Consider the following 26,129-nt stretch of genomic DNA (forward strand, 5'->3'; position numbering starts at 1 on the left):
CATTATTTTCCATAATGTCATGATGAAAATTTAACATTCATATATTTTAGATTCATTGCACACTAACTGAAATATTTCAGGTCTTTTATTGTCTTAATACGGATGATTTTGGCATACAGCTCATGAAAACCCAAAATTCCTATCTCATAAAATTAGCATATCATTAAAAGGGTCTCTAAACGAGCTATGAACCTAATCATCTGAATCAACAAGTTAACTCTAAACACCTGCAAAAGATTCCTGAGGCCTTTAAAACTCCCAGCCTGGTTCATCACTCAAAACCCCAATCATGGGTAAGACTGCCGACCTGACTGCTGTCCAGAAGGCCACTATTGACACCCTCAAGAAAGAGGGTAAGACACAGAAAGAAATTTCTGAACGAATAGGCTGTTCCCAGAGTGCTGTATCAAGGCACCTCAGTGGGAAGTCTGTGGGAAGGAAAAAGTGTGGCAGAAAACGCTGCACAACGAGAAGAGGTGACCGGACCCTGAGGAAGATTGTGGAGAAGGGCCGATTCCAGACCTTCGTGGACTGAGTCTGGAGTAGAAAAATCCAGAGCCACCATGCACAGGCGTGTGCAGGAAATGGGCTACAGGTGCCACATTCCCCAGGTCAAGCCACTTTTGAACCAGAAACAGCAGCAGAAGCGCCTGACCTGGGCTACAGAGAAGCAGCACTGGACTGTTGCTCAGTGGTCCAAAGTACTTTTTTCAGATGAAAGCAAATTCTGCATGTCATTTGGAAATCAAGGTGCCAGAGTCTGGAGGAAGACTGGGGAAAAGGAAATGCCAAAATGTCCGGTGTCAAGTACCCACAGTCAGTGATGGTCTGGGGTGCCGTGTCAGCTGCTGGTGTTGGTCCACTGTGTTTTATCAAGGGCAGGGTCAATGCAGCTAGCTATCAGGAGATTTTGGAGCACTTCATGCTTCCATCTGCTGAAAAGCTTTATGGAGATGAAGATTTCATTTTTCAGCACAACCTGGCACCTGCTCACAGTGCCAAAACCACTGGTAAATGGTTTACTGACCATGGTATCACTGTGCTCAATTGGCCTGCCAACTCTCCTGACCTGAACCCCATAGAGAATCTGTGGGATATTGTGAAGAGAACGTTGAGAGACTCAAGACCCAACACTCTGGATGAGCTAAAGGCCGCTATCGAAGCATCCTGGGCCTCCATAAGACCTCAGCAGTGCCACAGGCTGATTGCCTCCATGCCACGCCGCAATGAAGCAGTCATTTCTGCCAAAGGATTCCCGACCAAGTATTGAGTGCATAACTGTACATGATTATTTGAAGGTTGACGTTTTTTGTATTAAAAACACTTTTCTTTTATTGGTCGGATGAAATATGCTAATTTTGTGAGATAGGAATTTTGGGTTTTTATGAGCTGTATGCCACAATCATCCGTATTAAGACAATAAAAGACCTGAAATATTTCAGTTAGTGTGCATTGAATCTAAAATATATGAATGTTAAATTTTCATCATTACATTATAGAAAATAATGAACTTTATCACAATATGCTAATTTTTTGAGAAGGACCTGTACAACAATGACCCACAGCTAGAGCTGCAGCAAGAAATCAGCTGGTGACCATGACCAGTGTGTCACCGGCCAAGAGTGTTCCCATTCTTGCAGAAATTCATGCACAAATGCCACAACAAAGCACGTACTGTACACTGCATGAACATACTTTTCACCAGGTCAGCATTTATGTGTGAGAAATAGTTTTTTTTAATCTTTAGTCTTTGGTAATCTTCTAATTATCTGAAAAACTGAAGTTTGGGCTTTTATTAACTGTAAGCCATAACCACAAAATTAACAGAAATAATGATAATTAAATAAGACAGAAGTTCACTTTTTGAATTAAATTACCTAAATAAATTAACTTTTGATGATATTCTAGATTTTTAGATACATTTGTAGATAACAAATATGATGTCAGACCACATTGTCTTTACAAGCAGTTCTTCTTTCATTTTGACCCATACACATCAAAGTTATCAAATTTTTCTTACCAATGAAAAGACATCCTCCAAGCTGTTAAAAAAGATTCAGACATTTTACATCCTCCCTTTTAACCATCATCACTGCAGTGATGCTTTGATTGGCTTCACTTAAAAACCCAATGACTGATTGACCCTTGGCAGTGAGGAAATTCACAGCCAAGCTCTTCAATAACATAAAAGGTTTGTGATTTACAAGGTAAATGCTTTGTCTGAATGTAAATTTTGATCAAATTAATGAGGTACACAATTTCTATATAAAGCATTGCTCTGAAACCATGAGACAAGGAACCAAGACACTGAAACATCTTACCCTGTCTGCACCCAAATCTTTCAGATGTAGTTACTGTGTGCGAAAGGACACAGTGAAGATATCTTTCTAAATCTGAAATCCAACTAGCATGCTGACCTGTCTGTCCAGCAACGAATGTGAAAGGTTGGCACAGAGTTTTTTTCTTTTTACTAAATATCGTGTTTTGTCACAATTCATCTCTTTGGGATTGTACACAAACAACTGAAACAACACTTGCGGCGTCGAAAGCAACGTACAAATGTGTCTTGCTATCATAATATGTAAAATATGATCTTAAATAAACTGACATGATCTTGCTTTTTGTTATGTCTTATCTCTCATGGACCCAGAACTTGTAAGTGGAAAGTTTTTTAGGCTGCAAGGCTTTCATGGTGGATCATCTGTTGGTCATGAGTTGAGCATATCAGATCCAGAAGATGCACCATGGATGCATCATAAGGCAGAAGCTGTTCCGCATTGTTACAAGTTAGTAACATTATTAGGAAGGTTTGTTTTGCAGATTCTAGACATATGCTTGCGTGGTCATTGCTAAACATCAGGTGTCTTGAATGTAGAGCTTCCTTCCTAGAAGTCATAGGGTCGGACCATCATTGAGGTGGAACGCAGGGAGTAGCTAGGGCCTCTGAAGTGGTGCCACTTGATGCCGTTGAGCTTCCTGATGTTGTGGCCAACTGTGTAATAGATCCCGTTTAGGTTGGAGAAGCCACAGGCGTCAAACCACCAACCTAGATGGAGAAAGAGCACAACAATGAAGGGACATGAATACGAGGGGAAAGAAGAAAGATGTTTGACAAAATTCAAATTTTGATAGGGAAAAGCAGAGAGACAGGCACTGGGAGAGAAGAAACTTACATTTTCAGAACCACTAATTGAGGACCACCCTAGTCAAATGCATGTACTTCTAACATTGAGTAATTAGTAGCAATTAAGAGTAATTCTTTTTTTTTGCAGCATGGAACTGTTTTGGGTCCCATCCTTCCAACAACAAATGCCTGAGATTGGGAAGGATTTCAATTCAAATGTTTTTTTTAACGAGATAAAATCTTCATCTGTTCTTTATTTTATTTTATTTTACTTTTTTAAATTACCTCTGTTGTTTAATTTTATCATTTGATTTGTTTTTCTGTGTCTGTATCTGTGTTTATTTGCTTTGTGATTGTATTGTAATTGTATGTACAGCGCTTTGAGTGTCTCGTTGCTGAAAAATGCTATATAAATAAACTTACCGTACCTTACCTTACCTTATTATGGTTCTTTTAGCTAAAACCTTTCTGAAGGCAGTAAAATCTGTCTGTTCATGTGCAGTTCTTTGGCCAAATTCAATATGAAGACTCTGGCATTATTTGGGTTTGGAATACTTGCAAGGGCCTACATGTGTTATGATTTGGTGTTGTTTGGTTTTTGGTTTCTGGTTTTTTCTTCTGTTTTTCACAGTTAAGGGTTTGACTCGTTCTTTTGTTATTATTATTCTTAGATTTTGAATCATGCTTCTGTTATTTTCTGGTCATGCTTTAGCTTTGTCGTCTTGTTCATGTTTTGTCAAGTTTGGTTTTGTTTGTATATTAGAGTCTCTGTTTTTGCCGCAGGCACGTTTTGTTCTGTCTGTCAATTAAGTTTATTCGGTTCACCTGTCCAAGTTAATCTGTCTCCTTGCTCCACCTGGTTTTCACTCCATATATACACACCTGTTCAGTTAGTCGTCGCGGAAACATTTCTCATGTCTTTTTCTCATGCTCATGTCTTGTTTTCATGCTCAAGTCTTGATTTTTGATCATGCCTTGCCTGTCTTGCCTGCCCGTTTGTTTTGTTCCTGCCTCCTGTAGTGAGTGAGTTTTTTGTTATTAAATCTGTTGCACGTACCGTCATGCTGCCTTCTGGTCTGCATTCTGGGGTCCAATATCTCGCAAACCATAACATGTCTTTGAGGTCCATGAGCATGAATTTGAGTGGTTAAATCCTGAGGGCGCCCATGGCATTATTATGTGCTGCTTGGGGGCCCCAATCATTTTCTCCTTAAGGACCTCGTAAAAGCTTTGTCTGGCTCTGTTTTAATGAATGGCTGCACCTCAAAGTTTTATTGAATGAAATACTCTAATAATGGCTCTGACATTTTTGTGTTTAGAATAACATCTTGAATCAAGCTGAAAAACTTGACTCTATATCACTTCTTGCAATTATTGAATCTTTCTGTGATTCTGTGTTTGCATGGCTGTCCCTGATTCACCCTTACAATTCACACAGTTTCTAAAGTCATCTTTTTAACTGAATGTTAAAAATAATGTTTAAAAACAGATCTTTATAACCAAGTGTACTGCTTTCAATAACAAGGTTCTGATGTTGAAATAAAACAGTGAATTCCTTAAGCCTCACAACCTTTCTCTTTGCATTTTAAAATCTAATTGTTAACAAATGCCCTGTACAATAAGATGGAGCACTCATTATTATCAAATTGGGTGCAAATTAATTTTTTGCCTTAAGGGACATATGATGGAGCTCTGTTTGTCTTTTTTCTATTACTTTTCTTTGCTCTTTCCATCTCAGTTTTTTATTTTAGTTTGTCTTACTCTGTAAATTGCTGTGATTTGAAATGACTCACTGACTAATGGTCATTGCTAGAGTCTTTTCCTTTGAGATCTCGAGGATTCTGGCCAAAACGATTAAGTTAATCTGCGATTACAAGCGATCGAGGGGAGGTTGAGGAGAACCAAAGAGCTGTTTGTGTTGGCGGAGGCTCAAGGTGAAAGTGCAATGACAGAGACAGATGTTTGACTGGCCAGACCTTTATGCAAAATACCAATAATTCTGATCCTCAATCAGTAAAATGTGTATTTTTTGAAGCATTAAAAAATTTACACTGATTGATGGTAGAGAGACACTGATAAGATGTAATAAACTATTATCTAAATCGTTCCCGCCCTTAGAAATACCTAACTTAAAAGTTTCTCGCTTTTTATTTTGTCATTAAAGTGTTAGTGGCTTATCTTTAGAAAAGATAATGTTTCTTATACAGAATTAGCATTGACCTGGAACCTGCTGACACTAAAAAAGACAAAAAGAAAGTATACCTCCAGTGAGCATCAAGGCACATTTGCAGTGGTCACAGTTGTCATTGTCATGATCCCGGGTGCTGAAGCCGGCCCCGTGGGTGATCAGGCTGCTCTGCCTCCCTGATGTACCGCTGTAACCTCTCAGATACAACCTGTGGGCGAAGAGACAAAATCATGAACAAAATATGTTGAGACAAGTTAACATTTGTCTTTAAAGAATATAGTTGCACATGATTTCATTTAACTTTAGATCCAACAAGCCAGATTGTTTTGTGCTCTTTTAAAGGGGTTTAAATCAGTTTTTATTTAGACTTTTATTTGGATCTGCTTTTTCACTTGTTTTTGTCAACTCCTTGACTCTGAACTGAAAGTTATTGTTCATGATCTGACAACCAACTCTCACAATGTTATACCAAATATCTGAACCTAGTATTGTTTCAGGGTAGGACTAGGAGTGGATGATAGACGCTCAAAGGAGGCGCACCAGGACAAAAGAGCGTGTTACTATAACTAACTAAGTAACTAACTAATGAAAGCTCACATTTTTGTATAATGCTTATATAAGTTGTATGGTGGTTGTACGCATAAAACTGGTTTATCCATTGAGTTTAGGAACTACATTTTTTCCTTCATGATTAATCGATCAGTTAAGGAGCTTAATAAAAAGAAAAACAAAAAAAACACACATTTACCTAAAACATGGTGCCTTTCAAAGACTGCAAGAACATCTGGCGTCTTGGAAAGAAGGTAAGGAAATACTGAATATGGGATGTATGCTCTGATCCAAATCAGCATACACTTCTAGCCTCTGGTTGTAAACTGTTCCACAGGTATGTAGGATAACAATTGAGTTTGATTCTATCTGCACTCACTAAACCTGTCATATACAATCTGAGGGATCAGGATGTTTTGTAATCTCAGAGAAAATCGGAGATATATTTAGACCCAAGGCCACTGAGTGGTTTTTAGAGAAGTAATAGGAATTTAAAAAGTAGCCTTTGACACAGGGGGAGCCATTGTAGTGATTTAAGAAGTGGTGGAATGCGCTCCACCTCAACGGTGTGAGTGAAGAGTATGACAGCAGCACTTTGGATGAACTGCAGCCGTCTGAGATATTTTTGTTCAATTGAGACTGATGAAGACACCTTTACCTTCTTTTTGGCCATCAGAAAAATAAATGTTTCCCACTATCTTCTCTGGATAAAAAAAAAAAATATATTTGTTTCTTGCTCCTCATCTTATAGGATATCAGAAGGCTACTCTGACTATTGTCCTTGGCTGCTTGTTAGATATAAATCCAAAACTATACCAACACATTCTAAGTATTTCAAATATAAAAAAAAAAAACATTCTGGTTAATACCTCGTATGTGTGCACATTTATGTAGCTTATAAAGGACTAACTTACATGCATTACCTGTTAACAGGCTATTGTACATTAATTCTGTTTTTGTTAGATCCCTATCTTGGGATACTTTAAAACATAAAAGTAAAGACAACAGTTAGCCTCTGATTTTTGTTGACAGAAAATTAACTGGTGATATATTGTCCTAATAGTTTTCTTCTAGCAAATTAAAATAATTTCAGATATTGGATTGCATTTGTTTGTATGGATGATTGAAGGGTTTTGATTTATTGTGAAACAGATTTAGAAGAGCCGTTTAATGTTTTGGCTTATTAAGATAGAAAATGATTATAAATGTCATACATTATTACTTTTTTTCCATCTACCAATAACATGCAATCATGGTAAAAAGAATGAAAAGATTTTCCAGAGCCCTAATGGGCAAAAATCAATAACCACCAAATTTCTGTCCAGTATCGAGCCTCATAAACACCAAAATTTGAGAAAAATTCTAAACCAAGGTCAAATAATTAAGGAGGTTACTTCACATTCATTGTTTTCCTTATTGTGCATTGGTCAATTATCAGGAAAAACTTATCGTCAGCAGAATTTAGTCATAAATTATGTTTTTCTGGGAGTTTAACTATTCATTAAAAATCCCTAGGTCTGACAGTGGGTGTACTTTTTTGCCATGACTACAAATTGAACACATATGAGAGGCCTAATTATTCAATCTAAATTTAAACGTAAAATTCAAATTATTTTTTATGATACTACAGGAAAAATTATTGTCTTATAATATGAATAATTTCTCTTTGTGTGAGGTGTCTTGTGTCTGTATGTTACCTGTACTGCTGTCTTTCACTGGCCAGTGTAAACCGGTCATACTGGGAATGCTCAGAGATTCCCTCCCAGTCCTGTAGCTCCACTCTCAAGGAGTACTGGCCCTGACTGGTCAGCAAGTATAAAACTTCATTACCCAGCCAGTGCTCCCCCGACACGTCCCCAAAACCCTGTGAGAGACAGGGAGGTCAAGGGGTGAGGTGTGAGGGTGAATTGATTCAAATGATGATTTATTTTTTGAATTCTTTGTTTTTAATTGTTCTCATTCTGAGGCATGCTGACCATTTTGTACTCCCTCCAGCTCCTTTGGAAATCCACGCTGCCGTTAAAGCGCCACTGGAAGACAGTCCAGCCGCCGCCACTCGTTTCCATGTCACAGTACACCTTCGGGAGAAGAAATGGAAAAATTTGACACCAATGTGTAAGACAAAGTCAGCCAAATAGAAATTAAAGTGAAACTGACTAAATGTCAAACTCACACAGCATTCAAAACTATAAATATATTGTAATGTTTGATGATTATTACACATGTGTTAAATTTAAACAAAAGTGAAAATAAGAGCAAAATGTGTACTTTTACAATGTTTTACATGCTCACCATTTCCTATCAGTTAGGTGCAATCTGTAAAAGTCACGCAGTGATTACCTGCACCGGTTCCGTTCTGTTACCGATATAGATGTGATACAGACCACTGGCAGAATTACCAGCCTTGTAAGCATCTGCACAGTCTCTCCACATCTGGCTCCGAGGAGGAGACCCTAAAAGCAAAATACATGACATGATGCAACACAATATTAAACGTTAAGATTTAATTTCCACACAACCTCTCTTAGTGTTTGTGCACATACCGGTAGTTGTGGCCACCATGTCGATGAGTGTGTGGACTGACTCCATCAGCTGAGCCTGCTGCTTCTGGAGAGAAGTGTTGTTGCTGGTGGCGACTCTTAGCTGCCTCTCTAAAGAGTCTATGGCCACCATCTGAGTCCTGATCACAGACTGAAAAACGAAAGCTTCATTAATGTTTAATTCTTGTCTGCGGCTTCTAGTCGTCTTATTTTCTTATTATTCTTCATGCATGAATACAATTATTTGACCCAGAAATCACATGAGGAAAAAAGTCATTTGCATGTTTTTATTGTGTAAATCAAAATCTTTCTAACATAAAGTAGGGCCCTACAGGGTGAAAAACTACATGGTCATGATTAAGTAAATAAAAACATCTAAGAGACCTTTCATGATTAATTTTAATTTTAATACATAGTCAGACACCTGTCCAAACAGTCGTCTGCTAATGTTGTTTCTTTACTATAATAACACACAGATGTCCCGTTCATTAACTGTACCTGCAGTCGGTTCTTCTCCAGTCTCATGTCCTCCAGTTCTCCTCTCTGCTGAGACTCCAACAACTGAACTTTGCTCTCCAAACGGCTGAAAGAAACCCAGAGAAAAGACATCCTGAAAAACATTTAATTTACAAAAAACATTTTTTGCAGCACTAGTGGGCTTTAATTTTTGTTATTTTTTTGAAAGTAGGCAGGCAGGAAGTGGGATGGAAGACATGCCGCACAGGTCAATGGGGTCAATCTTTTACCTAAATTCCTTAAATAGTAGAGATAGCATATAAAATGTTAGTAGGAACACATCAAAGCACAGAAAACAGTGCTGGTGAAACATTAGGTAATATGCTTGGGTCTATACTTCTCCTTTTGGTTCCTAATGCACAATTAATCATAATTACCAACATAGATTCCAACATATTGTGAGTGAAGGACCCTCCCAAGTTGGGTAAATGAAAAACACAACACTTCGGCTTTCAGATCCTTCCACCATTTAACTGTGACAGCTCTCTCACATTAGTTTTTGAACCATTTATTTATAGCATTGTGCTTGGTGTTATCTCTGCGGGTGGGTAGGCTATGGCTTTCTGCTTGATCGAATGCTTAAGGTAAGTCTTCAAGTAATGCAAGAACCGAAGCTGACTGTCGAAAACATGAGCAGACACTGGTGTTACAGTAAGACATTTAATTAGGACTCTAAATTATTCCTTTGTTTCTATCATTTTCACCACAACCTTTAGACAGAACTAGTCCTTCATTAAGCTTGTATCAACAAAATTTGCAAATAGCACATCCACAGTAAAATCAGTTTCTTACTGTTTGGGGGTCACTTTTCCCAGAAAACCTAACCTTCCTCTGCCATTAATTATTTCTAAAGAATAATGTAAGGTATTCCAAATTCTAAACCACTCAAGCTGAACATCATGAAGTGAAAATGATTGAGCTTAAACCAATTCACAATTGGGCCTCAGACCCACATTCAAATAATATATAAATCACAAACAGAAGTTAAAACTTTATAAAGACATGCAGACTGGTGATCCATTCATGCAAAATACAGGTTGTTAACATAAAACTGATGCAGAATGACACAAAATCCAACTATTACATATAACAGTGCATACAAAATCTTTGTGCAACAGACCACAGTTTGTAAATGGTAAATTACTCCCAGTCGTTAAAGATGCTGTGGCAGTGAAATGAAGATAAATAAAGCGACCATAACTCATTCTGCCAGTTCAGACCATAGGTCTCGTTATCTCTGCAGCTTAACCATGAGTGCAGCTGTTGAAAGAAGACTCCAGGCTAGATCAACAACATAAGAATGGAATTTAGCACAGAGTAAATCTGTGACACAATGGAGAACGATTAAAATTCAAGTTTACATTCATTTTCTGAATTGGTGCGGATTAAACATGTTTTAAATTCTACTGATTTGAAGGTTACGTCATAATCTCTGTGTTTTTTTTACATCAGATTTTGTTGCAATTGTTTCCTACCTTAAGAGAATGACAATGGTTTTCAATGATTTTAAACTGAGTCCTGAACGTATCTCAACGTATTGTGTTTGTGCTGGTTATTGTGGTGTTCTTCAGAGTTTATAGACTGTTCTTTTATTTGCTAACCTGCTTTACAATGAACTAACCTTGTTATTTTCTGTAACTGTTATGTCCTGTTGTATATGTATGCCTACAATCATGTGCTGATTTGGTTCAAAACCATATGAGTTATTGTTAAAAACATTACAAAATATATAATTTGTTTAATGGCATGAAAATACTTTTCAACAAGAAAGGAGATAATCTTAATTTAGGTTGGATTGGGGACCATTATGTTTCTCCTCTAAGTCTCTATAAAATCTAAATTTGCAGTCCTCATGGTAACACCAGAGAAGAAAGTTAACATCTGGAAAATTTAAACAAAATGCTCCATCATTCTGTGCCATGTTGCACATTTTAGCATTGGAGTGATACTATCTTACATGAGCAGGTGAGACTTTGGTCACATTAATAGAGCTGAAACCCTAGATCAGCTCTGGGCTGTGATCACTTCAACATGCTGACCTACACGTTAATGTGGAAATATTTTTCAGCCTGAAGGAGACAGATAGACAGCCAGTGATTGCTGTGGCGCTGCGGTTTGTGAGGAACGTATAACGAGATGTGTGTGCATGAATGCGCACTAACTGAGTAGAAAAAGTTGTGAAGTTATAACAACGTTCATTTACTTTATATAACTATGAGAGGTGAAAAGGTTTATGTGTTTGCTTTATATTTTTTAGGCCTGCTTAGGTTCAGGTTGTTCTGATAGGTGGACAAATCCACATGTCTATACTCCAGCACATTATTGTTTTGGTCATGAACTTTATAGGTAAATAAAAGAAAGGATTAAATGTTGTGATTAATAAATTAAAATCTCAGAGTCACTCTAGTCCAAATAGCAGAACACTAAAAATGAATACTTGGTAAAAAAAACAAGCTTTGACTCAACAGCCGGCCTCAAAAGTGGGTGTGGAAGACATTTCAGCTGACTTAAACTGGGAAGGTAATTACTTTGGCATTTTTTAGAAGACAAAACAAAATTGAATCTCTTGGTGTTCATTCAGAATGAATGCTTCTAATAATAATAAAAATGTAATAATGTAAAGTAGGTCTGATAAAATACTGTGTAATTTTTTTGGACCCTTCTTTAAACCTTTCGTTTTTTATCACCTTTATCTGCAAATTACTGAATATGGCTTTGAACTCACTACAGAAAATTCAGGGTATATTTATTCTAGAAACTGAACTTCGTATGAATTATAAAATGCCCAACTAACTCATGTATTTTGGAACAAGCAGGACAAAAAATTATTATAAATTATTATTATTTACATGTCTCTGATATCATATCTATGTCTCAGGTCTGTCAGAGTCATGTTGATGGCTGTATTCTGACAAAGACTTCAATACTATGTTTGTTACGGTCTGTTCTTTTAGTTCAGGTCACTGGGCTGATGTTGCAGAAATTCGAGCAGACCTGCAGGATGTCCTCTCCATTTGTCCACAGCTGGTTGTGAGTGAAGAAGCATACATGTCTATTTATATAAACAAGTAAAAGTCAATCACATGCAGTCTGCTGGGACCCATTTCACCACCAGGTGTAAACTGATGCACATGAACTGTTCACTTGTGACTGGATCTCCATGAGACTCGTGCCAATTCCCAAAACTATACCAAATATTGAGTCAGAGAAGTAAAACACATTGCAAAGCAATTCCTTCATTTGCAAACCTGGTCTAAAAAACATAAATTTTGAAGTCACCAATAAATGAACTAGGGCTCAATTGGCTGTAATGGGACTGTTAATAACCTCTGTTGGTTCAGAGTGTTTTGATATCTGTGTAGTCGATTGACAGCTGTGATTTGACTTTGCTGCCAGCTGTTCCTAAACTCATCCCTTCTCCAACTTTTGTTTCACAATCATTATCAGCCATGCTGTGATCACACTTCGCCTTGAAGTATTGCTGTCCCATAATATTTAATCCTTTTCTTCATCCATCTAATGATAAAAAAAAAAAAAAAAGTAGCAATGATGGCAAGTTAAAGTGGGAGGCCACTAAACAGATCATACAAACTTTGTTCCAGTTTAAAGACACCAGCATTGTTGTCATGTAGGTATCATATACGTCTCACCTTTATACCAGCTTTTATTTATGTCTCATACTGAGTTTAGAAAATAACTCTTCCTTGGGTTGACTAGTTACTTTTCTTTTTTGACGCAAATGTAGCCTGAAAAAGACGCTTTAAATTATGTTAAGATTCATAAACTGTCTGGTCATTTATAAAAAAATAAATAAATCAGTCTCATAGTTTCAAGATCTATGAATTCTTGACCTTCCTCTGGTGCAATCCCCATCAAATCAAAAGAAAAAAACAGGAATTATCTACATTTATTAGGACTATGATTTATTCAGAATCAAGACTACAATTCACCAACACTTGAACTCAACATTACAAGAAAAAAAAAAGAGCAAAAAATCGAAAAAATCAAGAATTTTATTTCTTAGTAATCAAAATTATGTATAGTCACTCATGATTAGCTAAAGAAATACACAAATAAACATCTAACAAACAAAACAGCAATGCTAATTCTACTCTGCTACTACAAATTAAAGGTTATTGACAAAAGGAATCGTTCAAAATATTACCTAAAATGATAAAAAAAAAAAAAAGGATTTATAAAGGTTTTTTCAGTTTCTGAGGAGCCTGAAAAAATAGTTTTACAACCTAATTATGATACTAATCTTTACTTTAATGTGAGAAGGGAACGGGATATTAACAGTTTTTGGAACCACTTTCAATCTATCAGTTTTTAGCCACAAAAGATAGAATTATTTTATTTTGTTCAGATGTGAACTTTTTACTTTAACATAGTACAAGTAGTGTCTCTGCTCATGCAGTTTCCGAGGGGCTGATTAACCAGTTAGAAGCAGGGAAAGGATAATGTGAAGCATATGTTCTATTAGCCAACTGGTGAAAATTGATTCTATTATTTTATCTAAACCAGATTCTTTAGGCTAAGAGAAACCTTTGCAGGGATTAAAATCACAGCAAGCCATCACTTGTATTAAATACGTCTTGACTAAGACTGTTTTCACTTTACATTTTATTTGATATATGTAACTGTGTAGCTATTAAAAGAAACAGGTTCATTTGTTTTGGTGTTTAAGATTTAACACACTAATAAATATTTAAGCTAGAACTAATCATACATTATTTAAAATCTTTCTGATTTTTTTTTTAAATTAGCAAAACAAGATCATTTATGTAGAAAAAAACATTGACAGACATTCAGGTCAAAGGTTTTTGAGCATACCACTGACAAGATCATATGTTTTCCATATTTGAAAGACTCTGGGAAGCCACCTGTATAGTATAAGTGGTTATTTTGACCAGACCCTCTGTTCAGCAAGGCTGCTTGACAGAACCTGGAGAAAAGCAATTTTTGTAGGTGACAGGTCAAATCTGAGCTTCTTTATGTACACAACACAATGCATTACTTGGGTTTATTGTCACCTGGGAAATACCAAAGTATGTAAACAAATTGACAAAAAATAATTTGCCTGTGCAAATATCTGGATCAAATTTTTATGTCCCAGTCCAGCTGTGTCTACTAGTATTTCTTAGCTCAGAGGTGTGGAATAATAGTGTGAAAAAAGAACAACTAAAACAAAAACTAGGAATGGCTTGTTCTCTTTTTCTTATCCTATAGGTAAAATTGTCATTTGATATGATTAAAATATTGGTTTAGTAGAAATAATTTTATTATTGTAACATCAGCAGCATTCAGTTTAACCCTTTTTTTGTTTGGTAAACCAATGTTTCTATAGCAGTAATAGCTATGACATCCTCCACTACACTTGGGTTGCTTTGCTATCAGTCTTTTTTCCTGTGTGTTAATGTCAGAGTTCTGGGAGTTTCTTTCTGTTCACCTGTTTTACCTGCCTCCCATCCTGTTTACATTCAGCCATTCTACCCAAACAACCAGAACCTGATCCTGGAACAGCTTTAGGACATTTTGAGTATCTGGTTATGCCTTTCGGCCTCTGTAACACCCCGGCTGTATTTCAGGCCCTAGTGAGTGATGTCCTGATGGACTTCATCGATCGTTTCGTTTTTGTGTGTTTAAATGACATCCTCATTTAATCAAGAGACCTCTCAGAGCATTAACAACACGTCCGCTTGGTCCTTCAACGCCTCCTAGAGAACTGTCTATATGTAAAAGCTGAAAAGTGTGAGTTTCACAAGACCTCTGTTACCTTCCTCGGATTCATCCTAGAGGGTGGGCAGGTTTGTTCAGATCCAGACAAGATTAAGGCTGTACTCGAATGGTCCACTCCTAACTCACGTAAACAGCTTCAACGGTTTTTGGGCTTTGCCAATTTTTATAGAAGATTCATCAGAAACTACAGTCAAACTGCAGCCCCATCAACCGCTCTGACTTCCACAAAACACCCTTTTGAGTGGACTCCACAGGCAGATGCTGCTTTTCATAAGCTCAGTGACAGTTTGAACACTCAGTTGTGATATTGACAGATAATAAAAACCTAGCCTACCTTCAAGCAGCCAAACACATTAACCCTCGCCAGTCTCATTGGTGCCTTTTCTTTTCACGTTTTAACCTCTCAATCTCATACAGACCTGGTGCCAAGAATATCAAGCCTCAACAGTTCTCCCCGGATGACTCTGACAAGGAGCCTGCTCCCATCCTACCGCAAAGTTGTGTTGTTGGAACCCTCACGTGGGATGTGGAGAATTTGGTATCCCGGGCCCTCAGAAATGAAACAGATCCCGGAACTGGACCCCCAAATCGGACTTACGTCCCATCAACTGTCCGGTCCCGGCTGATCCACTGGTTCCATTCATCCAAGTTCTTGGCCCATCCTGACTATAGTTGAACCATCGCCCTCATTTCCAGAAGGTTTTGTGGCTGTCCCTTCATGTGGACGTCAAAGAGTATGTACAAGCCTGTACTATCTGTGCTAGAAATAAGTCCTCTAACCAATCAGCCGCAGGACTATTGCAACCCCTTTGTATTCCTAAGCGGCCCTGATCACATATAGCCCTTGACTTCATCACCGGACTTCCCGCTTCAAGAGGTATGACCACCATACTCACTATTATCGACCGTTTCTCTAAGACCTGTCATCTCATTCCCCTCAGAAAACTACCCTCTGCCCCTCAGACAGCTCAACTTCTGGTTAAGCATGTTTTCAGACTCCATGGTATACCTCTGGAGATCCTCTCCGACCACGGACCTCAGTTCACAGCTAAGGTTTGGAAACAATTCTGCTTAGCATTGGGAGCTAAAGTATCTCTGACCTCAGGATATCACCCCCAATCTAATGGTCAAATGGAGAGGATGAATCAAGAGCTGGAATCCACCCTCCGTTGTTTAACATCAACCAACCCCACAGACTGGAGCCAATTCCTGCCATGGGTTGAGTACGCTCATAATTCTCACACTTCTGCTGCCACAGGTTTCTCCCCTTTCGAAGCTTCTCTGGGCTACCAACCAGCATTGTTTTCCGCTGACGAGAAAGAGATCTCAGTCACTTCTGTACGCCATCACATCCGTAGATGCAAGCATATCTGGACAGCCACTGCACAAGGCCTGCAACACACTGCTGAGCAGAACAAAAGGTATGCAGACAGGAAAAGAATTCCAGCTCCTCTGTACCAGCCTGGTCAAAAGGTTTGGCTCTCATCACGTGACATCCCTCTAAAATCAATGTCCAAGAAACTCGCCCCCAGGTTCATTGGCCCGTATGAGATTATCAGTCCTTCAGCTGTCCGCCTGAAGCTTCCTTCGAGTCTCCGCATTCATCCAACGTTCCACGTCTCCCAGATCAGACCCGTCATCACAAGTCCTTCTTATTTTCTGAGTACTTACCTTCTCATGTCCTCCTTCCCAGGTTACCTCCAGTTCCGAGCTTCTTATCCAGTCTATGTATGCAGAAGATCCAGACTCTCTCTTCGCAAGAGAACTTCATGGATTATCTTCTCAGTTGACTGCATTCAGGTTTCAAGTCTCCTCAGGCTTCCTGTGAATGAACTTGGCTCAACCTCCACCGTCCTCCTCTCCAAGATCATCCACCTGGTGCCACCTCCACCTCAAGTGCAAGTAAAACAGAATTACCTGGACCTTTCACTTACCCGATACGCTTCCGGAGATTTCCATCATCTCACTTCTCCACCCCCCCTGGCGGATCTCCTAATCACCCTCTGTAAGCAAAAATATATCAAAATTAACAACCCAGAATATTACCTGTCACTTACCATTGATCCCTTCTCCATACAGCGGCGAGTTCCTGTTTCTCCAGCAAACATAATATTTCTTAATAAACTTGTTAAAACGTTTCCTGTTTTCCTGAGTGTATTTCTGCATGTGCGTCAAAGTAGCTAGAAAAACAGTTAAGAGTTTAAAAGGTTACAACACAAAGGAAATCTCTCACATGCTTTAAAAGTACAGTTTCCTCATCCCTTACATGCTGACACACGTGTGCAATCAAAGCCTTTCTGTTTGTGTTATATCAATTACTGTAAACAGAGAATACGCTCGATAATGACTCTGTGGGTTTCGCCGCTTGCTGATCGCCCAAATTCACCTCATAATGAAAAATACCAAAAATATTGTGACTCCAAATATTGGTGGGTCTCTCAGCAACAGCTGTGGTCACATTTCCATCATGTATCCACCTACTTGCTTAGCTTTCAAATATTCTCACTGATAGGTCAGCAGCTGTAATTGTGTAGCTGGTTTTGTATGCTACTTGTGAGTGTGTGTCTTTTTGTGCGTGTGTGTGTGTGTGTGTGTGTGCGTGCGCGTGCGTGCGTGCATGCGTGTGTGTGTGTGTGTGTGCATGCGTGTGTGTGTGTGTGTGTGTGTGTGTGTGTGTATGTGTGTGTATACGTAACATTTAACATAATGTGGTATATACCAAGAAAGGAACTAAATAATACAAACACAGATTATGTTGAGCATTTAGACAGATTTACAGATTTGTTGACATACACCAAAATGGTGCATGTCTGATAAAAAAACATTTCGATTTACTTTCGGTCACTCATCTTTATATCTAAATAATAACGCATTTGCTTCTTATTGCATCAGTGGAACAGTATTGTCCTCATTTTACTTTGGATATGTTTTATATTTATTTATCCAAAAATATTCATGTTGTCTTAGACATTATCAGCTGTAACTAAAGAAAACATGGATGTCAAATATGTCGTCATTTTGGTCCCTAGTTGCCACTGGATAGGTGGGTTACTCTTGTAACCAGTATCATGCTTTGTGTGGCTTAGAATGTCAGATGCTTTTCCACACTTTGTTTGAATGAGGTCATCTGTGTTTCTGGAATTGTTATTTTATGGTTGGTTGCAACAGGAATTGTTCTCGAATAGTGTCAGAGTAAATGTGGTCTTATAGAGAGACTCAATCTGGACACACAATGACTCAATTGGACAAAGACACCACATTAATAAAATCCTTAAGTTTGCTCAAGTGTTGTTTTACAATGGTCCAGGTCTCAGATCCATGTAGAAAGACAGACAATGTTAAAGTATGGAGGAGACGTACTTGCTCATTAGAAAGTAGTTTATCATAGATATATCCTAATAGAGGGACACAAACACTGAATAAGGATCCAGTTTGCCCAAACTCACTTGTTAAAGTCATCTTCTTTTTTGTCACTGGAGAGTTCAGATAGCAAGATGGACAGTGGCAGGTGAACCATTAAGTGTACAGACTTTCTTGTTGTCTACACTGATCTTAAGGCCTCAGTCTGGGTGGGGCAAACAATATCATACAAGATATCTGTAGATTCAACCTCATCATCTGCACAAATATTACTGTCACTGGCAAGCAAGATCGTTACACAAACTGGTTTGTGTCAAATTGTGCACACCCTTTGGCCTTGGAATATCCTTTGAATGAAGGTGTTGTTGACAACATTTAACAGGAGGTGCGGCATCACATCACCTTCGTGCACTCTTGTCTTTATGGTGAACTCTTCAGAGGGGTCATTTGGGATCTGAACAGGACTGCTAGCACCTTCACTGTCTACATGTAATGATCTTTGACGGCATGTGTAGTTTCTAGCATGCTCTACAAGGTGTCCCGGTCAACACAGACAAAGGCAGAGTTAGAGTTGATGTATTCAAAGATTGTCCTCTTTCCACAGTGTGTTTGTTATTTTGTTTTTGCTGATGGAGATCAGGCGGATGACACTGTATTTCTTGATCTCCTGGTTGTCTCCTGGTTGTAAGGAGTTCTTGTGGATGGGGATGATGGTGGCTCTTTTCTATCTCAATGGTATCTGGTCAAATTGCCTTATCATTACAGTTAGAAGGAGGACTTGTTAAAGCAAAACTTTACCTCCAGCCTTAAACTGTTCAGCTGTGACTTGATCCAACCTGGAGGGCTTACTATTTTCAGTGAACAATTGGCTTATTTTAGTTCTTCTAATCTAGGGTCAATGCCAGTCAATATGTCTTGTCATTGTTACTATTAAGAATTTATCAACAGAAAAGTGTGAAGCAGAAATGTGATAAATATTGTAGCTGAAGACCTTTATTACCTGTTTTTATCTCGCAGCTGTCTTATCTCAGTGGTCTGTAGTAAGAGCTCCTTTTCCAGTTTGTTGGTGGACAGTGAGTTCTCCAGAAGCTGGATCTCTATCCGAGACGTGTGGTTCAGTACCTGGTAGAATGACAGAATTTTGATTAACTCAGGAATTGTGCGTTGAATTAAGAAACCAAGTTAAAAGAAAACTTACCTTGGCTTCCACAACATTGAGCTTCCGTGTCTGCTCTGCTGTCTGTGAGAGGAGGTTTGTTCCAATCTCTAACATTGTGGCTGTCTGGTTGTTAACAACATGTGATTGTATGTTAGCAGCATCTCGCCTTAAACTCTTCTGTATGAAGTTCTCCAACTGCAGAATGCAAAAATAAGAAATAGTCGATAAGCAATGTGTTGACGTAAAAAAATGACATGTTGAGCTAGTTTTCGAGCCATTTTAAGATACTGAATGCAATATATATTTTTGCAAGTGGCTCCAGTTAAAATTAGACTTTCACCATTTCTTATTCTACAAAACGTTTACAGCAGTCTCGTCACCTTTTCGAACTGACAAACATTTAGGTATGTTTATCCTATTTACACCTCAGGTAGCTGTAAAGTGCACAAAGCGTCTATAATTCAGTGGTCAGAATCCAGCATGGCAACAGTGTTTATTGAAGAATCCCATTTAAACTAAGTGTGTTAACACACTATCGTTCACTTTCAATAAAAACAATAAAAAATTAGCTGATTGTTTTGTCGGATCATGAAACAATATTGGAAAAAGTTAAACTTAGATTTTTATGGTGCCATATAAGATGTTTACAAAGATTATAATATATACAGTATGTTGTATACACCAATGCTTCTAGAAAGTTTTATTTAAAGGATCAGGATACGCAGCCATAGCCAAAGGAAAGTACGCCTACTTCTAGTTCTAGATTTTCATGTATCAGGAAATAAATGGACTTTAGTAGGGTCTCAAATAAAATGTATATGTAAATCTAACCTCAAGTGTATAAAAACACACAGACTCACTGTTGTTAATAAAATAAAATTTTACCAAAATTTAAAGCTGTGTGTTAAAAGCTAAGTACCCCCTTCCATAAGATTTAGGAAGGAAAAATAGTAGCTTGGTTTTGCCAATCAAAGCACTTGATTAATGATCATCAACAATATGGTCACCTCTATAACAGACTTTTAGCAGCGTGATGGTGTGAAACATAGAGGCTTTTGTTAGCACAATGCCAAGAAAATACATCAGCAATAATCATAGTTTATCAAGACAGTAGACAATCTCCAGTACAGTATTTTCCAGAAAATTCACCTCAGGGTCAAACTGTGTAATGCTCAGAAAAACTGCAAAAAAAGTAAAAGTATTTTGTTTCAGACTCTACAGGCCTTGGTTGGCATGTTAAATTTGAAAGTTCCTGTCAGAAACAAGCATAGATTGTTTGGCATGGTTGCGGGAGAAAACCCCTTCTTTCTAAAGATCAAAGTACAGATGTTTGGCCAAAATGCATAGTACCAAAAAACAGCAGCTGAACAAAAACGCTTAGTAGCACACGTTAAGCATGGTAGTGTAGGTGTAGTGATTTGGGCTTACTTTGCATGAACTCCTGTTTATACAAAAATATTCTAGAGTGAAATGTTAGGCAATTTGTCAGCTGAAGCTTGGACAAAACTGTTATTAACCAGGCAAAGGACCCAAAAATTCAGCCAGACACAACACAGTTTACAAGATTTATTTTAAATGTCAAACTAGTGGGAGTCTGAAAACTTTGGCAGGAGCAAACTGGAAACTCTGCATGGGGAGATGATAGGTTAGTGGCTGTTAAAGAGTCAGCAAATCTGACAGGACTCAAAACGAAAGCCGTTAACCTTTTCAGGATCGGTACAAGGGGTTCGATCCAGACGAAATGCTCATCCAGGAATTTTTCTGTTCTGGGAATCCAGAGGGATGCAACTGTCTCTCTCTCCAGACAGTTTGTCTTTAGACTGCAGGGTGTGAAGTTATTTTTATTTATTTTCTAGAAAGAAACCAGAGAGGCATCAGGCAAGGGTGTTAAAGTCACAATAGGTAACGTGAAAACGCAGTCTTGGGTACTACACAGACGTCAGAGAATCTGTCAGTAATGAATCCAGAGGGTAAAACAGGAGACAGGCAAGGGTCATAGATGAGAAGAGACGAGATCAAAGATCAGATTGCTTATCCAACGGCTGGGCAAAACCCTTAGGTCAAGGCACAGAAACAAAGCCAATGTCCATAGATTGGAAGTGTTGGACCATTTGTTCGCTACTATACCTCCCAGTGTCATCAGCTACTATATACCACAGTATTTATGTTTACTCGCCATGGTGGTTGTTTTCATAATGCAGCAATTTTAATTAATTTCAGCACCAGCCTGGAATGTGAGCAGCGCTGGTACCTGCTGCATTCAGAAGCTACAGGGGAGATTGCAGCACACCAGAGAGTTTCTCCACAGACAGGGAACCGTTGTGGATGACCCTTTAGACCGATTAGGCTGCTGACATCATTATGTACAATACAGCAAATACTTACCTCATTTTCCCTCTATGTACATAGTGCATAGATTATTGTACTGTATCTTGTCTGTATCTTGTTTGTATTGTATGTATACATATATTTTTTTGAGTTTTTCCATTTTTTCCCAAATTTTTATTTTTTGAAAGCATTTTACAGTCTGTATATATTTAAATAATTCTGTACGATATTGTTTTTAATTTTGTTTACTTTTTATTAATGGTTATTTATTAATGTTTCTATTATTTATTTATCCCTCCTAATATTACCATACTAGAGGTGCAACTTTAATCTGTCCTGGCGCTGAAACTATTTAATTTAGCCCTATAAGATAGGGTTTATCTTATTTCTATATTAATAATTGTAGGATTTTGTATGATTGTTATAGATGTTTATGTACTCATTTACTCTACTCTTAAGCGGGTGGATCGATTGTGCCGGTAGCCTTTAATTAATTCTCATTTGATCATTGTTGAGAGAATATCTCTCCTTTTTCTCTGTCTTTCTGCCATCTTCTCTGCTTAAGACACTCTTAAGCTCACTAAAAGTCCTCCTCAGTACTATTAATATTTCCTCACGTTAGCAGCTCTCTTAATGCCTAAGATGCTGCCTGAGTAACCTTTATCGTACCAAGGCAAAATCCTAAGAAAAATCTTAGAATTTCTTGAATTCTGAGATTTTTCTTAGAATTTTTCCTGACGTCACAAGGAGCTACTTTTAGTCTTAGGATTCTTTGTGAATATGGGCCCAGGAATATAAGGCAAAAAAGCCATAAGGTTGAGTTAAAATATTTATTTTCTTTCCAGAACATTCTGAAAATCTGCAGTCAGTTGATATGATTTGAAAATTGAAACCACCCACTCCGTATATTAAGTCCACCAAATCAAACATGCATAATAAAACATATCATGAGGACTGGAATATAAAGAAACAGGTCCTAGAATCTCTGGGAATATCAACCAATGCCAGCCTGCTCTGCCATGCTTCGACCTTCAATTGCTCCCAAATAAACAGTCTGTCCATACAGCCATCTATTCATGCCTCTGACTCCACATCCTCAGGATATCAGTGCTACTGAGAAGCACAAAGAGTTGATAAATATACTGCTGCACTAACAAACAGATTGGTCCCACTGGGAGAGCCAGTTAACCAATAAGGCAAAGTTCAGATCCCAATGCCCTGACCACATCTTGTGGTGCAGATTGCTTTTCTTACAGGGAACCCATCACAAAAAAACTTTACAAGTAGTTTCTTTTACCAAGATCTGGGTCATGTGGACTTTAGATTTGAGGTGGGTGTTGTCTTTTTAAATTCAGACATGGTTCAGAATCAACTTGTGTATTTTTTATTGATTATCACGTTTTACCACAAATATCTTTAGATGATTTTGAGATCAATGGCGGGGACAAACTGTTTGTAACTTAGATTAAATTGGTTCCTACATCTATCTTTATCTTTGTTTGTACAGTTATTTAGGAATACTTGGCTAAAAAATACAAAAGTATCCGCTATTCAGTGCTTTTAATTTTTTTCTTTAAGTAATCATGGTAATATTTTCAGTTCACAATAGCCTTTATCTTGTAAATGTTTGGTAATTGCATTAAATATAATTTTGTTTCCTTTATGTAATGTACTTTATCGACCAAATTAACAATACATGTGATAATTTTAGAAAGAAAATAGCTTTTTTGAGGCCTGTACTATAACTAAACCTTACATAGGCTGTTAAAAGCAGGACATTCAACAATATTAGTTAATTATAAAGTATTTTCATGTTACTCATTGCTGCTTTTTTTGGCTGTTGCTCGTGTTTTATCTGATGATCTTTCATTTTGTTTTCAGTCAAAACAAAGTAAGAAAATAAGACATAGTAATAAAGTATTTCACGTTGCTATTGGTGAGACCACCAAATAGTTTCTTCAGCTTAAATAAATAGAATTTGTACTTTATCTTTAATCATCACTAAAGCCAATCAAAATACAGTGGCAGAAATTTTATATTGAGGTTAACAGCCTGCTGAGGAGGTTAATGCATCAATGCTGAAGAAAATCTCACATCATTTCTGAATTATTGCTAATATAGAGGAAAAATGTAAATGTACATCTGCAACTTGATTAAGATTTCTTTCGAAATGTTTTTAAATGTCCAGATTTTGAACTCACAAAAGAAAATATCCTAAAATTTTGTTCTGAGTTTACACACAGAATTGTTTCTTATATTTCTTTCGGCCCCATTTAGAACCAAATAAACCAGAAATTTGTTTCTATATGCTAAAATATACTGAGTACTACAAATCTAACAATCATGGAAACATAATTTGTAAATAGGAGGGTGGATATCAATGCAAAAATTCTTAAGTTCTTAAAACACTAGTATATTTGCCTTTAACTTGTGTGAAAGCACATTGCTTTTGTGCAAAATATAATGAATCCTTCAAGGACATAATAGTCAAGTTCTTTCAAATACTGTTTTCAGTGCCAATGTACTCTATCATTTTCATCTGTAGATCTGAATGTGGACGCACCACGACCAATTTTCACTACCCAATTAAAGTTATTCAAGTTTTATTATGTTTAGTCTGCTTCAAGTCCAATTTATATTGAGCAAGCATAGCTTAATCAGACAATCATTTTATAAGTGGGGAGATATGTATCGCAACGGGCAGAGAAACCAAGAGGCCACTTTGAGGAACTTTGTGTGGGTGAGTAAATTGGGCTAGAAAAAGATCCGATGCTGTGATGCAGTGAGACGTTATTTAAATAATCAAAACAGGAGAAAATAGCTTGAGCGAGCTGGTTCGTTGGTCCCTCCTATTCTGCTTCCTGAGATGCTGAAGAGATAAACTTCGATAAAAGTCTAAAACCATCACCGTGCATCTGCACTGCTTGCCAGCACAGCCAGAGAGGAGAAAATTGAGGACACAAATTAAATATGCATGCATGTTTTAAAAACACTAAAATAAAAGGAGTAAAGTTATTTCTTTCTCTTTTTTTATCACCTTTATGAAAGGATTTCCAGGGACAGTGTGTTGACTTTTTAATTCCCCCTCACTTCCTTACCAAGAACAAAACCACACGCACACAGGACCTGAAATGTCTTATCTCAAAGAAAGAGACACTAGTGTGCACTCATGCAAATCTATACACCAAAGAACACAACTAGCTCTCATAATGCAATTATAAACTGCATCAGTTCCGACACATCAACGCGCTCTCTGAGTATGCACACAACATCATGTATAGAAGGCTTAATTCAGAGATGCTAACTCAAACCACATGTTGGTTTTGCTCTGATCTGGCCCTCTGTGTGACTTCTGAAGGGGTCACAGGAAAAAAGGGAGGGGGAAAGTTGCCCCCCCCACACACACACACACACACACACACACACACACACACACACACACAAACACACACAAACACAAATGAATGATAACAAGACTGAGGCACAGGCAAAAAGCTCTGATAGCAATCTGGGGTAACAAGTGCAATGTGTGTCACTGGACTGTGTCAGAATCCAAGCTATTGGGCTTGCTGACCTCCACCGTAAAAAAAAAAAAAAAAAAAAAAAAAAACTTTTCTCAGCTAAAAACAGCACATGTTTATATTTGTGCCAAAGCAAAAGTGGAGTTAGGTCAACCATTTAAAAAATTTATTGTAAGTCTGATTCAAAGAGCACCCAGTGAGAATCAATAGTTCTGGATATTTATTGCACCTGATACCTACAAATCTAAAATGGCAATATAATAGCTGTAGTAGTAGGTTACAATGGTTCTGACATAGAGATGTGAAACTCTGTGACCATCTTGGACATAAATTTTGCCATTTTGAATTCCAAGATGGCAAACAGCTGATATCAATTTTGACAAGACCAGCATGTTTTTAGACACTGAAAACAAGTGCATACATTCTTGCTGCAATTCGACGAACTACTCAACAGAAGTTATAAGTAGAAATGTGTTTTTTGGCAACTTTGTTTAAATATTTGGAGTTGTCAATGAAAGAAGGCCATTTTAGGTCAATAATTTGCCTCAGTCTTCAGCTATCATGGATTTCACTTGCAATGCCTTCTGCAAACAAGAATTATAAAAAAATAAAAAAATTGCAATCCTGCTGTTTCTTTTTGGAAAAAATATAACAATTTGTGTTTTGTAGAATAAATTTGGAGTTTAAATCACTTTCAAGCTTTCTTACCTATAGTCTTTTGCTTTTTTAACTTAAACTGTAGATTATTTAATTGTCAAGTGAGCTAATCAACACTCTGCATCACTACCTGCATTTTAATTAGTTATTAGACAGGAGTAAGAGGCCATGCCAAGGGCCAAGATTAGCAATGGAGGAAAATGCTGTGTGTTTAACAACTTGCCGTCCATCCTCTATTATAAGCTGTAAACCTGTGGCTTAGGGTTTTCATTTGCAGCATTATCAACAATGGAAAATCTAAAACAATTTCTTTACCTTTAAAAAGAACTCCCAAAGGTCCCAAGAGGACTTCCCAAAGGTTGAAGCTTAAACACTGAGCATATGAACAGGAGCGTTTACATTTCAGTAGATTTGATTGTGGTTTTAACAGACCAGTTTTACAAAGACA

The 26,129-nt window shown here is 37.6% G+C and overlaps 1 protein-coding gene across 1 annotated transcript in view; it reads right to left on the reverse strand.

The window, feature by feature from the left end:
* Window positions 1-1,739: 1,739 nt before the first annotated feature.
* The window catches only part of angpt4 (angiopoietin 4), a 98,020-nt gene continuing 73,630 nt past the window's right edge, over window positions 1,740-26,129 (reverse strand). Inside the window, exons 2-10 of the mRNA XM_047348098.1 lie at window positions 19,215-19,370; window positions 19,017-19,138; window positions 8,900-8,984; window positions 8,405-8,552; window positions 8,202-8,314; window positions 7,838-7,939; window positions 7,559-7,725; window positions 5,387-5,520; window positions 1,740-3,046 (exon numbers count right to left, since the gene is read on the reverse strand). Coding sequence (XP_047204054.1) covers window positions 2,886-3,046; window positions 5,387-5,520; window positions 7,559-7,725; window positions 7,838-7,939; window positions 8,202-8,314; window positions 8,405-8,552; window positions 8,900-8,984; window positions 19,017-19,138; window positions 19,215-19,370 — 1,188 coding nt within the window. The 3' untranslated portion in view covers window positions 1,740-2,885. The remainder of the gene's footprint in view (window positions 3,047-5,386; window positions 5,521-7,558; window positions 7,726-7,837; window positions 7,940-8,201; window positions 8,315-8,404; window positions 8,553-8,899; window positions 8,985-19,016; window positions 19,139-19,214; window positions 19,371-26,129) is intronic.

Source organism: Girardinichthys multiradiatus, chromosome 20, assembly GCF_021462225.1.
Source record: "Girardinichthys multiradiatus isolate DD_20200921_A chromosome 20, DD_fGirMul_XY1, whole genome shotgun sequence".
In the NCBI taxonomy this organism is placed as follows: Eukaryota; Metazoa; Chordata; class Actinopteri; order Cyprinodontiformes; family Goodeidae; genus Girardinichthys; species Girardinichthys multiradiatus.